Here is a 15,047-nt window from a genome sequence, read left to right on the forward strand (position 1 = left end):
TTATTTTCAGGGAAATGCAAATTAAAATCACAATGAGATACACCCGCTAGAATGGCTTAAATTAGAAAGACTGATCACAATGAAAGTTGGCAGGCATGTGAAATAATAGAACTCACACCACTGATAGAGTTGTAAACTCATAGAATTAGTTTGGAAAACAATTTGGCATTATCTACACAACTTGAATGAATGCATACTCCATGTCCCAGGAATTTTACTTCTAGATATTTCTCCAAAGTATATAAAGATATCAGCCCAAGTTTTATTAACACTCAACTGGATAAATAGATTACAATATACTTCAATCAACAGAACGCAATAAAAAATGTATAAACTGCAGCTATATGCACTAACATGTATAAATAACATGCATAAACATCACAATCATAATGTGAAGCAAAAAAAGCCAGGCACAAAGAACGTAAATTGTTTCAGTCTAGAAAGTTAAGAAAATATGCAAAACTAACCTATGGTATTTAGATGCACATTTACATGGTAAAACCAACCACAAGAGAAAAGAAGAGGAGTGAATACCATAAAGTTGAGGGCAGCAGTTACCTCTGTGGAAGGAGTAAGAGGACTGATACTGGGAGGAGACATGAGGGGGCTTCCAGGGTGGTGGCCATCCCGTATTTGACCTAGGCGGTGGTCATATGGGTTTGTTTTGTGATTATTCACTGACCTTCACTTTTCTGTCACATTTTACAATAAAAAGTTAAAAGCAAATAGAAAATATTACACCTGCGTACAAAGGAATAGCATTTGGAATAAGGTCAAACCCCTTCCCAGGGCTGCACTGTTCTGAGTGTGTCTTCAGCCCTCATCATCTCATGCCTTCCCCCTTTTGCTCTCCACTCCAGCACTCTGGCTTTGCAGAGAACTCCTCTCCATTCTAATCCCTCACTAAATTATATCCCCAATCTGCCTGCTTCTCACCACCTCTGCTGCTATTTGGTCTAAACTAAAAATAATTTTTCTTCATTTTATTCAGGATGGAGAATAAGATCTCTGGGGAGAGAAACCAAGGAACTGACAAGACAAAGATGTTTGTCACCTAAGAGACTCATCTTTGTCGATACTAAGAATGATGGCAGGAGTGACTGCATGGGGAGAGGGACGGAGAGCTAGGAGGACTGTGACCCAGGAAACAGGAGATGAGTGAAACCCAAACAGGTAATGGGTGGCACAGTCTGCATGACAGAACAGTCAGATCCGTGGGCTGTTGGGAAGCAGGAGAGGCTATGGGCTTGGAGTGGCTGCCTTTTGCAAAAGGTAGGACAAGCCCAGTAGGACAATTACCCAACTGACAGTGTAAAATTAAGAAAACAGAGTACAAATTCTGTGAATCCTAAAGTCCTACAAATTATATTCAAGGATAGATAGGTAGGTAGGTAGCTAGCTAAGTAGTTACCTTTCCTTTGTAATTTTCTGCAAGTAAATTGCTAAGTGTTGTTTTCCCTGAAGACTGAGGTCCAAATATGAATACTTTAAATGGTGGTGCCGGCATAGGTGGAAGAAGATAAGGACGTGGGTTCAGTAAAAATGTTTTTAATGCTTCTTCTGATGAAAGACAGTATATTTTGCCTAGAAAACTTAAGATATGCCATAATTATAAACAACTGAAAAGGGGTATGGGCAAGTTTTAAGATTAAGTTTTGAAAATCTTACTTACCTCACAGAAAAATCTGGTAATCCTGGATAAATGTTACCTTCTTTTAAAGCCACAGGACATAAACGTCCCCATCTGCTTCTCTGCCATCTGTATCTTGGTGCAATGAGTTTATAAGATGAGAGAGTACGCAATAGCTCATCCTGTTAAAAACAAATACTACCCTAAAAATGTGGGCATAGTTTTGGTAAAATTAACAGTATTAAGTGTTTCATTTCTTATTTGATAGTGCTTTACTATTTAAGAGATAATTTGGAAAGCAAATATTTGCTTTTTTCTTAATTGCAACCATTCTGTATTTGTACAGAATTTAATACAACAAATAGTTTTCATTTCTGTTATAAGACCTTGTTTTATTTTTTTTTTAAGATTTTATTTATTTACTCATGAAAGACACACACACACACAGAGAAAGAGAGAGAGAGAAAGAGAGAGAGAGAGAGAGGCAGAGACACAGGCAGAGGGAGAACCAAGCTCCATGCAGGGAGCCTGACATGGGACTTGATCCCGGGTCTCCAGGATCGCACCCCGGGCTAAAGGCGGTGCTAAACCGCTGAGCCACCCAGGCTGCCCTAAGACCTTGTTTTAAATTTTATCAAGCATTTTTTTTTTTTTTTGGAAAAATTCTTATTAAAAAGCTTTGAGGTGCTTGGGTGGCTTAGTTGGTTAACCATCCAACTCTTGATTTCAGCTCAGGTCATGATGTCAGGGTCATGAGATCGAGTCCCACCTCAGGCTCCATGCAGGGCATGGAACCTGCTTAAGATGCTCTCTTTCTCTCTCCCTTTCCCTCCCCCCCACCCCCCCACTTGTGCACGTGTGTGCTCTCTCTCTAAAAAAAGAAAAAAAGAAAAGGCTTGAAAAACCAGATTCTTAGCCAATTTAACTAAGTTTTTAAATAGTAAGATGTTATATGTAGATTGCTTTTTTTTGCATTTACTTAGCTCTTTTGTTCTTCTTAAAATATAAAATCTCTTTCTGTCAGCGACCTCCAGAAAAGTTAAGAACCACTTCCAGAGACTGCAGACTGCTGATCAGGAACAAAAGAATTGGGGAAAGTAGGCAACAGCTGGGGGAAAGGGGTCCAGCTTGGCTTTTTCCAACCTTCAGATGTATATGTCACATGTATTCTGCTGGCTCCAGAGCTGAGTATGGAGGACAGATGAGAATAGTACCTATGGACCATTGTAGCATCAGAGACTAAAGAGGCATGCACGCCGCAAGGATGCTGCACGCATGTCCAAAATTGAAGGCTGAAAGAAGTAGCTAAATGTTAAGGAAATGGTCAATAGTTAGGGGAGTTGAATGAGACAGAGAAGCTCATCGTTGGGCCATGCTGGGTTACCACCCTTCTCTATGGAGTCTACAGACAATCAACTAGGGACTGAAACCTATCTACCTAAGTCAGGAGGCAGTCACTCTTTCCTCATCATCCCTACTTCTAGCACAAACTTGGGAAAAGTGTTTGAAAGCAGACACTGGGCATTCTCTCAAAGGAAACTTGTTTAAATAGCAGATCATGCTCCTCTCTGAACCTCAAGTCTCCAAGGCCACACGTCTAGCAGATGCTGAGGGGCAATGAGAAAATGAGCTTTCGAACGAGTTTGATATTAGTCTAAAAATGCTCAGGACTGCCTCTGGTTAAACAAGGCAGACTCAATACATGCGTTTGTATTTGCTGCTTTCCTAAAACTTCGCAAAAATGACAGCCGCGGAATGCAAAAAAAATAAATATGAATTTATGAGAACACAGGCTGGAAGGGGCACCAGAAGAGCTGACAGCTGACCAGCATGACTACACATTTTTATAAACTAGAAAGACGGTGGAAACTAACTTAAATTGAAGTGAGGGCTCAGCGTCTGTGGTGGCAGGAATGTGTGGGATGGGCAAGACAAGAAATGAGTTGACTCAGTCTGCAAAATCCTATTGGGATCAGGACCTGTTGACATCAGGTCCCTGTGAAACGGGTGACAGAGAGCAAAAGACCAGATAATTGGCTGAAAGTCTTTAAAAGGAAGTGCCGGGGGTCAGTGTTACTGCCCACTTCACTCAGTTGGCCAACTGTCCCTCAATCCTGCCACCACTTCTCCTTTAATCAGAAGACTGGAGGCTCACCTTCTGGAGAGACTGAAAGATTGATCCAGAGGATCCTGTGAGGGGGACCTCAGACACAGTCAAGGTAAGAAGTACGCATGAGAAAGTTGGCAGCTATAGCCACTACACTCAAGCTCTCCTTTCACCTGAGCCTCTTGCTGATGAACTTCTGGATCCATCCATGATCTAGCAACTAGACACAAATGCAAGGCATACAAGAGATTCTTCAGCTCCACTTCCAGCTCTGTTGAGTTGGGTGAAGGTCCTTGTACTCCATGAGCTAAATCACCAGGCCCAGGACAAAGTAGAAATGCAGGGCCCTTGCTCTAAAGTTGTTAAGAATTTCATTTAAAAAACTGTGGGGCTCTTCTAAGGATGGGGTCCTGTGTGACTGCATGGGTTGCTAGCCCATGAAGCCAGCCTGCCCTGCAATATAGCTCTCAGATATTCTGAATATTACTGTTGGTTCTGGGAACATCACAAGCATCATCTCATATCATCCTTATAATAACACTATGTGGTAGGCCTTATCATCCCTTTTTCAATGACTGAATAAAGCATAAGGTTAAGCAAAATCACAGATCTGGTAGGCTTTAGATTTGGAGTTCAAATGTACATCTGTCTTATTAGAAAATCAATGCTGTTACCATCTACTGTGCTAGGTGCCAGGCTGACACTGTCCCTCCTCCCACCACATACTCCTCTTCACTCCCCTCCCCCCCTCCACCACACATCCTTTTCCCTTCTAACAGCTCTCAGATGTAACAGGCTTCACACTCTTCATCAGGGAGTTCAAATTCTCACTGAGGTCTTTGTGTCTCTCTCACCCCCCTTCAAACCAGTGATTCTCATCCCTGGTTGCACAGTAGAATCTGCAAGGAGGTCTTTGAGGTTTTTTTAAATTGTAGTAAAATATACATAACATGAAATTTACAATTCAATGACATGAAGTACATTCACACTGTTGTGCAACCATCACCACTATCCATTTCCAGAACTTTTTCATTAACCCAAACAATTGGGAAGCTCTGCACCCAATAAACAATAACTCCTCATTCCGCCCTTCCTCATATAAGTAGAATCATGTTTGTCCTTTTGTGTCTGGCTGGCTTGTGTCACTTGGCAAAATGTTTTCAAGTTCCATCCATATTTTAGCTCGTATCAGAATTTCATTTCTTTTTAAGGCTGAATAACATTCCAGTGTGTGTGTCTGTGTGTCTGTGCGTGCATGTGTACATATGTATGTGTGTGTATATCACTGTTATCCATTTATCCATTGATGGACACTTGAGTCACTTTTACCTTCTGACTATTGTGAATAAAGTGGCTACGAACATCGGTGTACAAGTGTCTGTTTGTGTCTCTGCTTTCAGTTCATTTGGGTATATACCTAGGAGTGGAATTGCTAGATCACATGGTAAGTCTGTATTTTACGTTTTGAGGTACCACCAACCTGATTTACATAGTGTTACATAATTTTACGTCGACACCAACAGTGCACAAGCATTCTAATTTCTCTCCTTCCTTGACAGCACTTATTTTCTATTTTTTGGATAATGGCCATCCTACTAATGGATATAACGTAGTATTGTGTTGTAGTTCAGATTTGCATTTCCCTAATAACTAGTTATGTTAAATATCTTTACATGTGTTTATTAGCCATTTGTAAATCTTCTTTGGAGAAATATCTTTTTAGTTCTTTGTGCATTTTTGAATTGGGTGGTTTTATTATTGTTGAGTTGTAGGAGTTCTTTATATGTTCTAGGTACTAATCGCTCATCAGATATATGACTCACAAATATCCTGTCCCATTCTGTGGGTTATCTTTTCACTCTGTTGGTAGTGTTCTTTGATGAACAAATATATTTTTCATTTTGGTAAAGTCCAATTCATCTATTTATTTTTTTCCTTTGTTGCCTGTACTTTTGATAGGGCTTTGATATCCTGTTTTGTTTTAATTAATACCAGAGTCCTATCCCAGATTCTGTTTTAACTGGTCTAGGTATTAACATATTTAAAGAGCTTCCTAGATGATATTACTGGGCTATCAGGTCATGATCTCATGGGTCGTGGGATAGAGCCATGCGATGGGCTCCACACTCAGCGGGGAGTCTGCTTGAAGATTCTCTCCCTCCACCCACCCTTCCTCCAACTTGAGTGTGTTCTCACTCTCTCTCTCTTCAATAAATAAATAAAATCTTAATAAAAAAGGCCTGAGAACTTTTTTAGCACTTAGCAATTATAATTTGATCACTGTCATATCCATAATACATCAGCGTCAGAAACACAGTAGCTATTTAAAAAATGGGTTGAATGATTGAAGGAATAAATGAGTGCCTATAGAGTTGAGGGATTTTATGTCTTTGCTTCTTTCAGTGTTGCAAAATTTTAAAAATGAACTTGGGCTTATTTCTCATTATTCTTGTGGTTAATTGTTATGATTGTATTGTCTTTGTTTCAAAACTTTTTTTCAGTGTTCACAAAAATATTGTGATAATATTAGATCTTTTTCCTAAAAATCAAATCCATTTTTAGAAAGGTAAAGTTTCAGGAAACTCCTTTTGTACTTTGAAAGAATACATTAAATTAAGGTCACATCATGGAGTGAAAAGATGGACTTTCAGTTAAAAATAACTTACATTTTCCATTATGTCAGCAATTTCTTCCTCTGCACTCTGAAGTTTAGTTAGAACAGCTGCTCTTTTCAGGTTCAGATATTTAAGTCGATCCATAACTGTCTAAATTTGTTAAAGAACAAATATTTAAATACTTTGGCATTTGAACATCTCAACAATTCTGAAGAAGTGAGGAGCTTCTGTAGAATACTTCCTTGCCTCTACCTTCTGGTGGTTTGCTGGCAACCTTTGGTGTTCCCTGGTTTGTAGACATATCTCTCTGGTATCTGCCTTTGTTGTCACATGGCCATTTTATCCCTATATGTCTGAGTCTCTTCTCTTATAAGGATACCCACTATATTAGGTTAGACCCCACCCTAATGAGTATGAACTCACCTTAACTTGATTACATCTAAAAATATCCTATTTCCAGATAAGGTCACATTCATAGGTATTGGAAGTTAGGACCTCAACATATCTTTTGGGGGAACACAATTCAACCCAGAAAGTCTGCCCTTTGGTCCCCAAATATTCATGTCCTTAGAGGTGGGACTTCTTTAGGTAGAGGGAATACAGACATGTCAAGATGGAGGCAGATATTGGAGTTATACTGCCATGATTCAAGAGATGCCTGGGACCAACAGCAGCTGGAAGAGGCAATGTTGGATTATCCTTTAGAGGTGTTGGAGGGAGCAAGGCCCTGCCAACACCTCAATTTTTTTATTTCTAGCCTCCCAAACTATAAGGAAATAAATTTCTGCCATTTTAAACCACCTCATCTATGATACTCTCCTATGGCAGAATTAGAAACTAATAAGGACATCCTGCAGAAGAATATGAAACACTGACTCTGAGATGAGAGATGGTGGATTGACAAAGTTCTGATAGTGAATGGTAATCTGTGGTAGATTGTACTATTTGTTCATAATTTATCCTTCCTTGCCTTCACTTGTTAATTCCCAGCTCACTGTGGGTACCATATACTTCCCTATCCCACTGATATTGAGCTTCTCCATGTAATTTGTTTTGGCCAATGGAATGGGCAGAAAGGCCAGGGTGTCACTGGCAAATGAGGCCTTAACAGGCTTGGCAAGTTTCAACCAGGCCTGTTGGAGCTTCTGCCCTCTACCTTGAGAAAAGTCTGTCCTGTGTTATAAAATACAAATTCTGGATTTTTCCTAAGCAGGAAAAACCTGCTTAGGTATAGGATGTGAGAGAGATGCCTGGGTGGCTCAGTGGTTGAGTGTCTGCCTTCAGCCCAGGGTATGATCCTGGAGTTCTAGGATGGAGTCTCACATCGGGCTCCCTGCATGGAGCCTGCTTCTCTCTCTGTCTGTGTCTCTGCCTCTCTCTCTCTCTCTCTGCGTCTCTTATGAATAAATAAATAAAAATTAAAAAAAATATAGGATGTGAGAAAAATAGAAGAGCAGCTTGATGAGTGGATTTAACACTTAGCAAGAAGGGAAAACTGTGGGAGGAGTGTACCTGGGGCAGGTGGTGGTGACAGTGGATCAGAGACTTTTTCTGGTACACCTAAATCTGAGATAACTCCAAGGCATCCAAATGGATACACTGAGTAGCAGTTGATTATACAGGCATGGAATTCAGGGGAAAGGTCTGGGATAGTAACACAAATTTAAGAGTTAGCAGCGTTTAGTAGGGCAGATGGAGAAGAGTGAACAAGGAGCAAGCTCTGGGATTCTCCAACTTGAGAGATGTAGAGCATCCAGTGAAGTAGAATGGACAACAGTAGTGTGGAGTATATTCTTTATTTAAAAAACAGGTTCACTGAGATACAATTCACATATAATTCACCCACTTAAAGTGTATAATTCAATGGTTTTTAGTATAGATTTGTACAACTACCACCATAATCAATCTTAGAACACTTTCTTAATTTTTAAAAGTTTTATTATTATTATTTTTAATTGGAGTTCAATTTGCCAACATATATCACCCGGTGTTCATCCATAAAGTGCCCCCCTCAGTGCCCGTCACCCAGCCACGCCAACCGCCCCCCCGCCCACCTCCCCTTCCACTACCCCTTGTTTGTTTCCCAGAGTTAGGAGTCTCTCATGTTCTGTCATTCTCACTGATATTTTCACTCATTTCTCTCCTTTCCCCTTTATTCCCTTTCACTATTTTTTATATTCCCCAAATGAATGAGACCATATAATAGAACACTTTCATTATCCCTCAAAGAAACCCTTTACGTATTAGTAGTCACTCCACATTTATCCTGAGAGCTCCTATTGTGGTAACCCTCACCCCAGGCAACCACTAATCTATTTTCTATTTTGATAGGTCTGCCTATTTTGGATATCATATGGAATCATATGATATGGGATCCTTTGTAATTGTTCTTTTACTTAGGATGTGTTCAAGACTCATCCATGTTAAAAAAAAAAAGACTCATCCATGTTGTAACATCTAACAAAACTTTGATTCTGTTCTATTGCTGAATAATATCCCAGTGTATAGATACACCACATTTTATTTTTCCATTCATCAGTATATGGACATTTGGCTTATTTCTACCTTTTGGCTATTGTAAATAGCGCTGCCATGAACCTTTATGTATAAGTTTTTGTTTGAACACCTGTTTTCAATTATTTTGGGTATATATACCAGGAAGTTGATTGCTGAGCCGTATGGTAATTCTATGTTTAACTTATTGAGGATCTACCAAACTATTTTCCAAAGCAGCCACACCATTTTATAATCCCACCAGCAACATATGAGGGCTCCAATTTTTCCACATCCACACAAACACTTGCTATTGCCTGGTTTTTGTTAGTTTGTTTTTTAATTTTAGCCATCTTAGTGGGTGTGAGGTGGTAACTCATTATGGTTTTGGTTTGCATTTCCCTAATTACTCATAGTAAGCATCTTAATCACATGCTTATTGGCTCTTACTTGCTTTTCCTTTCTTTGAAGCACTTTTTGTTACACAGAGATTTTAAATTCAAATGCAATTTTGATTTAAAAATGGGCAGATAAATAGATATAACATCATATTTTTAAGTGTCAAGATGACATTTTCAAAAATACATAGTGCTAAAATGTAAATATACTTTTGATGTTTATTAAAATAAGTACAATCCAGTCAGTGACTTTTTGATTTTCTAAACCTTGGGCTATTCTTACAAACATTGCACTTACCATGAAGAGTTCCTCTGGGGGCTTATTTCCATCTAGCTCAATGAGATACTGGGAATTGTGCTCAGCCATTACTTCCTGCATAAAATAGAAAAGAAACCTTACAATCCAGGATCATTGACAAAACTGAACACAGATCAGAATCTTAACATACTATGAAGAAATCATTAAAGCTAAATTGTTAAAAAAAATAAAGCTAAATAGTTTGCTTTATTATACATGATATAATATATATTATTTTAAATGCTTTTTTGCAAAAGCCTAAGCTAGTCTTCTTATCATGAATTTTATTCTTTCTGATTTTTTTCAGTTCTTCTTTACACTGATGTTTTAGAGTCCTTTTAAATATAAAATGTTTTGGGACATCTATCTTTTAGCATATATTCACAGAATAATTTCTGCCAAACTGATCATTGAAAATGAAATTGGTTTGTTTTACTTTTTATTTCCCTGGCTATGGGTGAGTTTCAATATTTAGATAGCCATCTCTGTACATTGCCTAACCATAATATCTGTGCAATTTTTTAATTAGACTTTTTCTTTTCCTAACATTCATGAAAGTCTTTAACTCATATCAATTGCAAATATTTTACCATTGAAAATAAAAAAGATTTATCCTTTGATTTTATGGCATCTTCTATAATATATTTTTATAATAAAATATATCTATTTTCATTGTTTCTGGATATCCTTTCTCATTTTTTTAAGATTTTATTTATTTATTCATGAGAGACACACAGAGAGAGAGAGAGAGAGAAAGAGAGAGAGAGAGAGGCAGAGACACAGGCAGATAGAGAAGCAGGCTCCATGCAGGGAGCCTGATGTGGGACTCAATCCCAAGACTCCAGGACCACGCCCTGGGCTAAAGGCAGGCACTAAACCACTGAGCCACCCAGGGATCCCCTCCTTTCTCATTTAAATTAGATTTTCTCTATCTCAAGATTATATGAATTTTCTCCTATATTTTCTTCCACTATTTTTTGTTTTTAATATTAAAATCTAAAATCCACCAGATTTCTTTTTTAAAAAGCTTTTATTTATTCACAAGAGACACAGAAAGAGAGGCAGAGACGTAGACAGAAGGAGAAGCAGGGAACTTGATGCAGGACTTGATCCCAGGACCCCGGGATCATGACCTGAACCAAAGGCAGATGCTCAACCACTGAGCACCCAGGTGCCCCCAGATTTCATTTTTGTACATTGGAAATGTTGAACTCTATTTGAGTTCTGGAATCCCAGAAAGTAGGAAGAATTGAGAGAGATACGACCCATCTCTACTCTTCCTCAAGGACTCAGATAAGCTCTGTATTCATCCTTCTCCATCATTCCCTAAGACTTGAGGATATCTTCCTTGTTTACCTGCCTCCATAAAACGATAGGTCCTCTTCCTTTTCCTTGAGATGTTTCTCATTAATGAATATTCTCCCCATTGCAATAGTCTGAACAAAATCATCTCCTTATTTATCCAGGGCATTTTGTTTTTCACAATATTATGTGAGGTTGGATTCTAAGTGCTTCTTTTTGTTTTAGATAGCACATTATGCCAGTATTATTTATTTAAATATAGACATGTTATGAACAAGAAAGTACATAATACTTTTTTATATTCAGATTCTTTTCTTAAGCTAGATTCTTAAGAGTGGACTTATTAAGTCAAAGGGTATGAACATTCCTAAGACTAAAGATACATACAGAAGATCAGACTGGGAGTTAGTTTGGGATTTGAAGACTGATAAGAATGAGAACTTGGCCTTGGATTACTCCTGAAACAGGCTGTAAACCAGAAAAAGATGCTTCCATTTGCTTTCATGTCTTTTGACGGAGCACTGAATTATGGTGATCTTGTCCTCTCAACTGAATTGAGATCTCAGCCAGGTCAGAGAAGACTAGAATTGCAGGCTCCTACCTTTTATGGCTTTCTTCCACCTTCCTCTACACACACCAGTACCCTGGAATTGTCATAAAAGTCAATTATCTTACTATTTAGCAAGTGTCATGTAGGCTTAAAGTCTATAGGTTTTTGACTTCCAGGATGCAAGACCTGGTCCTTATACTTAAAGAGATGATCTCATGCCCATGAATATAGTTTTCTAACTTTTTTTATTTTATTTTATTTACTTATGATAGTCATACAGAGAGAGAGAGGCAGAGACATAGGCAGAGGGAGAAGCAGGCTCCATGCACCAGGAGCCCGATGTGGGATTTGATCCTGGGTGTTGAGGATCGCACCCTGGGCCAAAGGCAGGCGCCAAACTGCTGCGCCACCCAGGGATCCCAGTTTTCTAACTTTCTAAACCTTGTTTTAATTATGCTTTATTTCACCCTCAGTGCCAGCCACTTGAGGAATATGCAGGATATTTCTGTTTGAAGGAAGAAAGAACATTATAGATAGACAGGCAAAGTATTCTTAAGAAGCTATGTTTAAAGGCCAAGGATAGTAGAGGAGGTATGGAGGAATAAAAGTCATACATAAGAAAGAAATTAAATTTGGTTCCCCTTTTGGGGATGGACAACGAAGATGAAAATGATCCACTCATTTGTCTATAAAAATATATAAACTTTAAAAGAGAGCATGAAACAAATCCTTTTAGTTTCTCTATCAGATGGGAAAAGGCAACTTGAGGATTTTTTTTTTATCTTTGTAGTTCCATTGCTCAGCATGGTGTGTGGCCAAATATCTAAGTTTGATAAATGTTTGTTGAATAAGTCGCCAACGCAAATTTGGCAGAGTCTGCCCTAGACTTTTAACCATATATGCTTTTCACATAATTGTAACTTTAGTAATCATATTTTTAAAATGCTAATTATTTTAATTGAAACCTTCCTATTCCAATATATAATGGCCTTAATCATGTTTACATATAATCAACTTTGAATGGGATAACCATAGTAACCAGTCTGGGGATAATTCGTTAGATTATAATTTAAATAAATTAACAATTCCTTTTAGAATAAAAGATGCATCTTAAATGCACATTTGTTTCAATAAATCCATAAATTATAGATTGAAAATGTTTTTACAAAATGGTCCCTTAACATGGGTTTTCCAACCTCCAACTATAAATAATTCCTCTAGTGACTTTGGAAAATGCAGTTCATTTATCATTTTTCAATACCACTGTTGCTTTTTAAGAGTAAAATAATGTTGTTTTGCCAAACGGCCTTTGGAATATAGATATATTCTATATCTATATTGATATATTCTATCAAACTTAGGTAGTGGGGAATCAGATAATAGCACAGAGGATGAAAAAATGTGAGAGAACACAAATATCAATATTTCCATTTTCATCAATATATCTTGTTCTTACTTCTAAAGGATGAAGAATTATTTCCTTATAAAGCTTAACAATGTTTTCAATATTTTCCAAGTAATCTTCAGGTCTCTGAACTACATGTTGAAGAATTTCAGCCACCATCTGCATTTCTGCAATAAATGCCTAAATGGAAAAAGAAGGGATTTCCAATATATTTATATTGATGATTACTTAATTTACAAGCTACATCCCTCCCTTCTTACGCCTCCATGCCTTTTTTTAATAATAAATTTATTTTTTATTGGTGTTCAATTTGCCAACATACAGAATAACACCCAGTGCTCATCCCGTCAAGTGCCCCCCCCCCCCAGTGCCCGTCACCCCCTACATGCCTTTTTGGAAAGAGAAGCAGGTAGAAGGGAGACCGAGGATTTTTATTTAAGAGATATTGAACACCCTAAGGGGCCTTTATCAAATGGAATAAAACTTTAAATTAACTTGGATACTTATTAATTTTTTTCCTCCTCAATAGGTAGGGAAGAGTAGGGGAAGAACATCTGATTTTTAGAGACAGAATTAAGAAATTAGATTTACTCTAAATACCTGAGCTTATAGTTCATTCACTCATTCATTCATTCATTCATTCATTCATTCAAGATTGATGAGTGCCGAGCACTGTTGTAGGAGCTTGAGATAAACTAGTGAACATAATCAACTAAGACCCAGGGCCTCATGGAGCACACATTCCATCTGGGGAAGACGGAGCAGAAACAAGTACACAAGTAAATATATAACATAACGGATGGTGGTAAGTACTACAGAAAAAAAATGCAGGGTAGAGGAGATGAGGAGTGATGAGTAAAAGTGCTATTTTATATCAGGTGGTCATGAAAGGGTTCTCTAAAGAAGTGACATTTGAAGGCAGAGGTAATACTACATGTAAAGGTTCAATCAGGGCTGAGTTGATGAGCTGGTTGGTGTTTAAGAGCATATTATTCCTATTATCATCATAGTTTATTATATTAATTCTATATTAATTCTAGTTTTCACCAATGTACATAAATCCACATTTTATACTATTTGAGTCATTTTATCTATTAAATAAGCCACTTTATAACTTTTCTGAAATGTTTTAAATACTATTTTAATGGTTAAATAATATATTAATATCCCTAAATACATGATCACCTAATCATTATTCTATAGTTGAACAAGATCATTTCAAATGTTTCACTATTATAATGTTTTACTGAATAGCTTTATAGATATTTATATTGCTAATATCCTTCCTTAGAATAGTTCCTAAAAGTAGAAAGTAGAATTACTGGGCCAAAGATGACACATTTCAAAATGGCTTCATATACTCTGTCTTTTTCAAAAGATGCTAGCAATCTTCTCTCTCCAGTAGAGGGCTTGACTGGCATACTCATGTGTTCAGTCAGTACAAAGCTTATTAGGCAACTACTGTGTGCGAAGCACCCTTACAGGCACAGGGGGTATAGTACTTGCTGCACAGAGCTTATATTCAGTGGGGTAGACAAATAATAAGTAAACAAATAACATAATTTCAGAAAGTGGTAAGTGCTATGAGGAAAATAAAGCAGGGTAAAGGGTTGGATCTTTACTGTCCAGCACAATCGCTGTAGCCACACAGAACTACTGAGCACTTGAAATGTGGCAAGCATGAATTGGAATGCACTGTAAGTGCAAAATTTCAAAAGCTTGGCATGAAAAATAAGATGTAATTTTCAGAATTTTTATGTTGATTATATGTTGAACATAATATTTAGGACATATTGTATTAAATAAAATATATTATTAAAATTATTTTCACCTGTTTCTTTTTGCTTTTTAAAAAAATGGCTGCTAGCACATTTAAAATTACATATGGAGGGAGTATATTTCTATTGCAGTGCTGGGTTACAGAGTCACTTGCTGGATGGTCTCTGAGGATGTCATCCCTGGGGGCGGTGGGGACCTAGGCAAGGAGGAGGATGTGGGGACATGAAGATCTGGAGGAGAGTGTGGTAGGCCAAGGGGAGAGGAAACAGTAAGTGAAAAGGCTGGAGGTGAGATTGAGTCCAGCATAGTTGAAAACTAGCTGAAGGCCAGCGGAGTAGCTGGAATACAGTGAGCAGGAAGGGCGAGACAGCCAGGGATGAGATCAGCGAGACCAGGCCCATGGCCTTGTAAACCATGCAAGGGTGTCTGAATTTTCATCTACAGGTAATAGAAAGTCACTAAGGGTCATA

General features: G+C 37.9%; 1 protein-coding gene across 6 annotated transcripts in view; it reads right to left on the reverse strand.

Annotated features, from left to right (window-relative positions):
* AK9 (adenylate kinase 9) overlaps window positions 1-15,047 on the reverse strand; it is a 128,013-nt gene that overhangs the window by 89,857 nt on the left and 23,109 nt on the right. For all 6 annotated transcript variants that reach the window (XM_049092455.1, XM_049092456.1, XM_049092454.1 and 3 more), the window contains 5 exons: window positions 12,850-12,978; window positions 9,542-9,616; window positions 6,404-6,502; window positions 1,673-1,812; window positions 1,412-1,592 (listed from right to left, as the gene is read on the reverse strand). In XM_049092455.1, coding sequence (XP_048948412.1) covers window positions 1,412-1,592; window positions 1,673-1,812; window positions 6,404-6,502; window positions 9,542-9,616; window positions 12,850-12,978 — 624 coding nt within the window. The remainder of the gene's footprint in view (window positions 1-1,411; window positions 1,593-1,672; window positions 1,813-6,403; window positions 6,503-9,541; window positions 9,617-12,849; window positions 12,979-15,047) is intronic.

The sequence above is a fragment of the Canis lupus genome, chromosome 12 (genome assembly GCF_003254725.2).
Source record: "Canis lupus dingo isolate Sandy chromosome 12, ASM325472v2, whole genome shotgun sequence".
In the NCBI taxonomy this organism is placed as follows: Eukaryota; Metazoa; Chordata; class Mammalia; order Carnivora; family Canidae; genus Canis; species Canis lupus.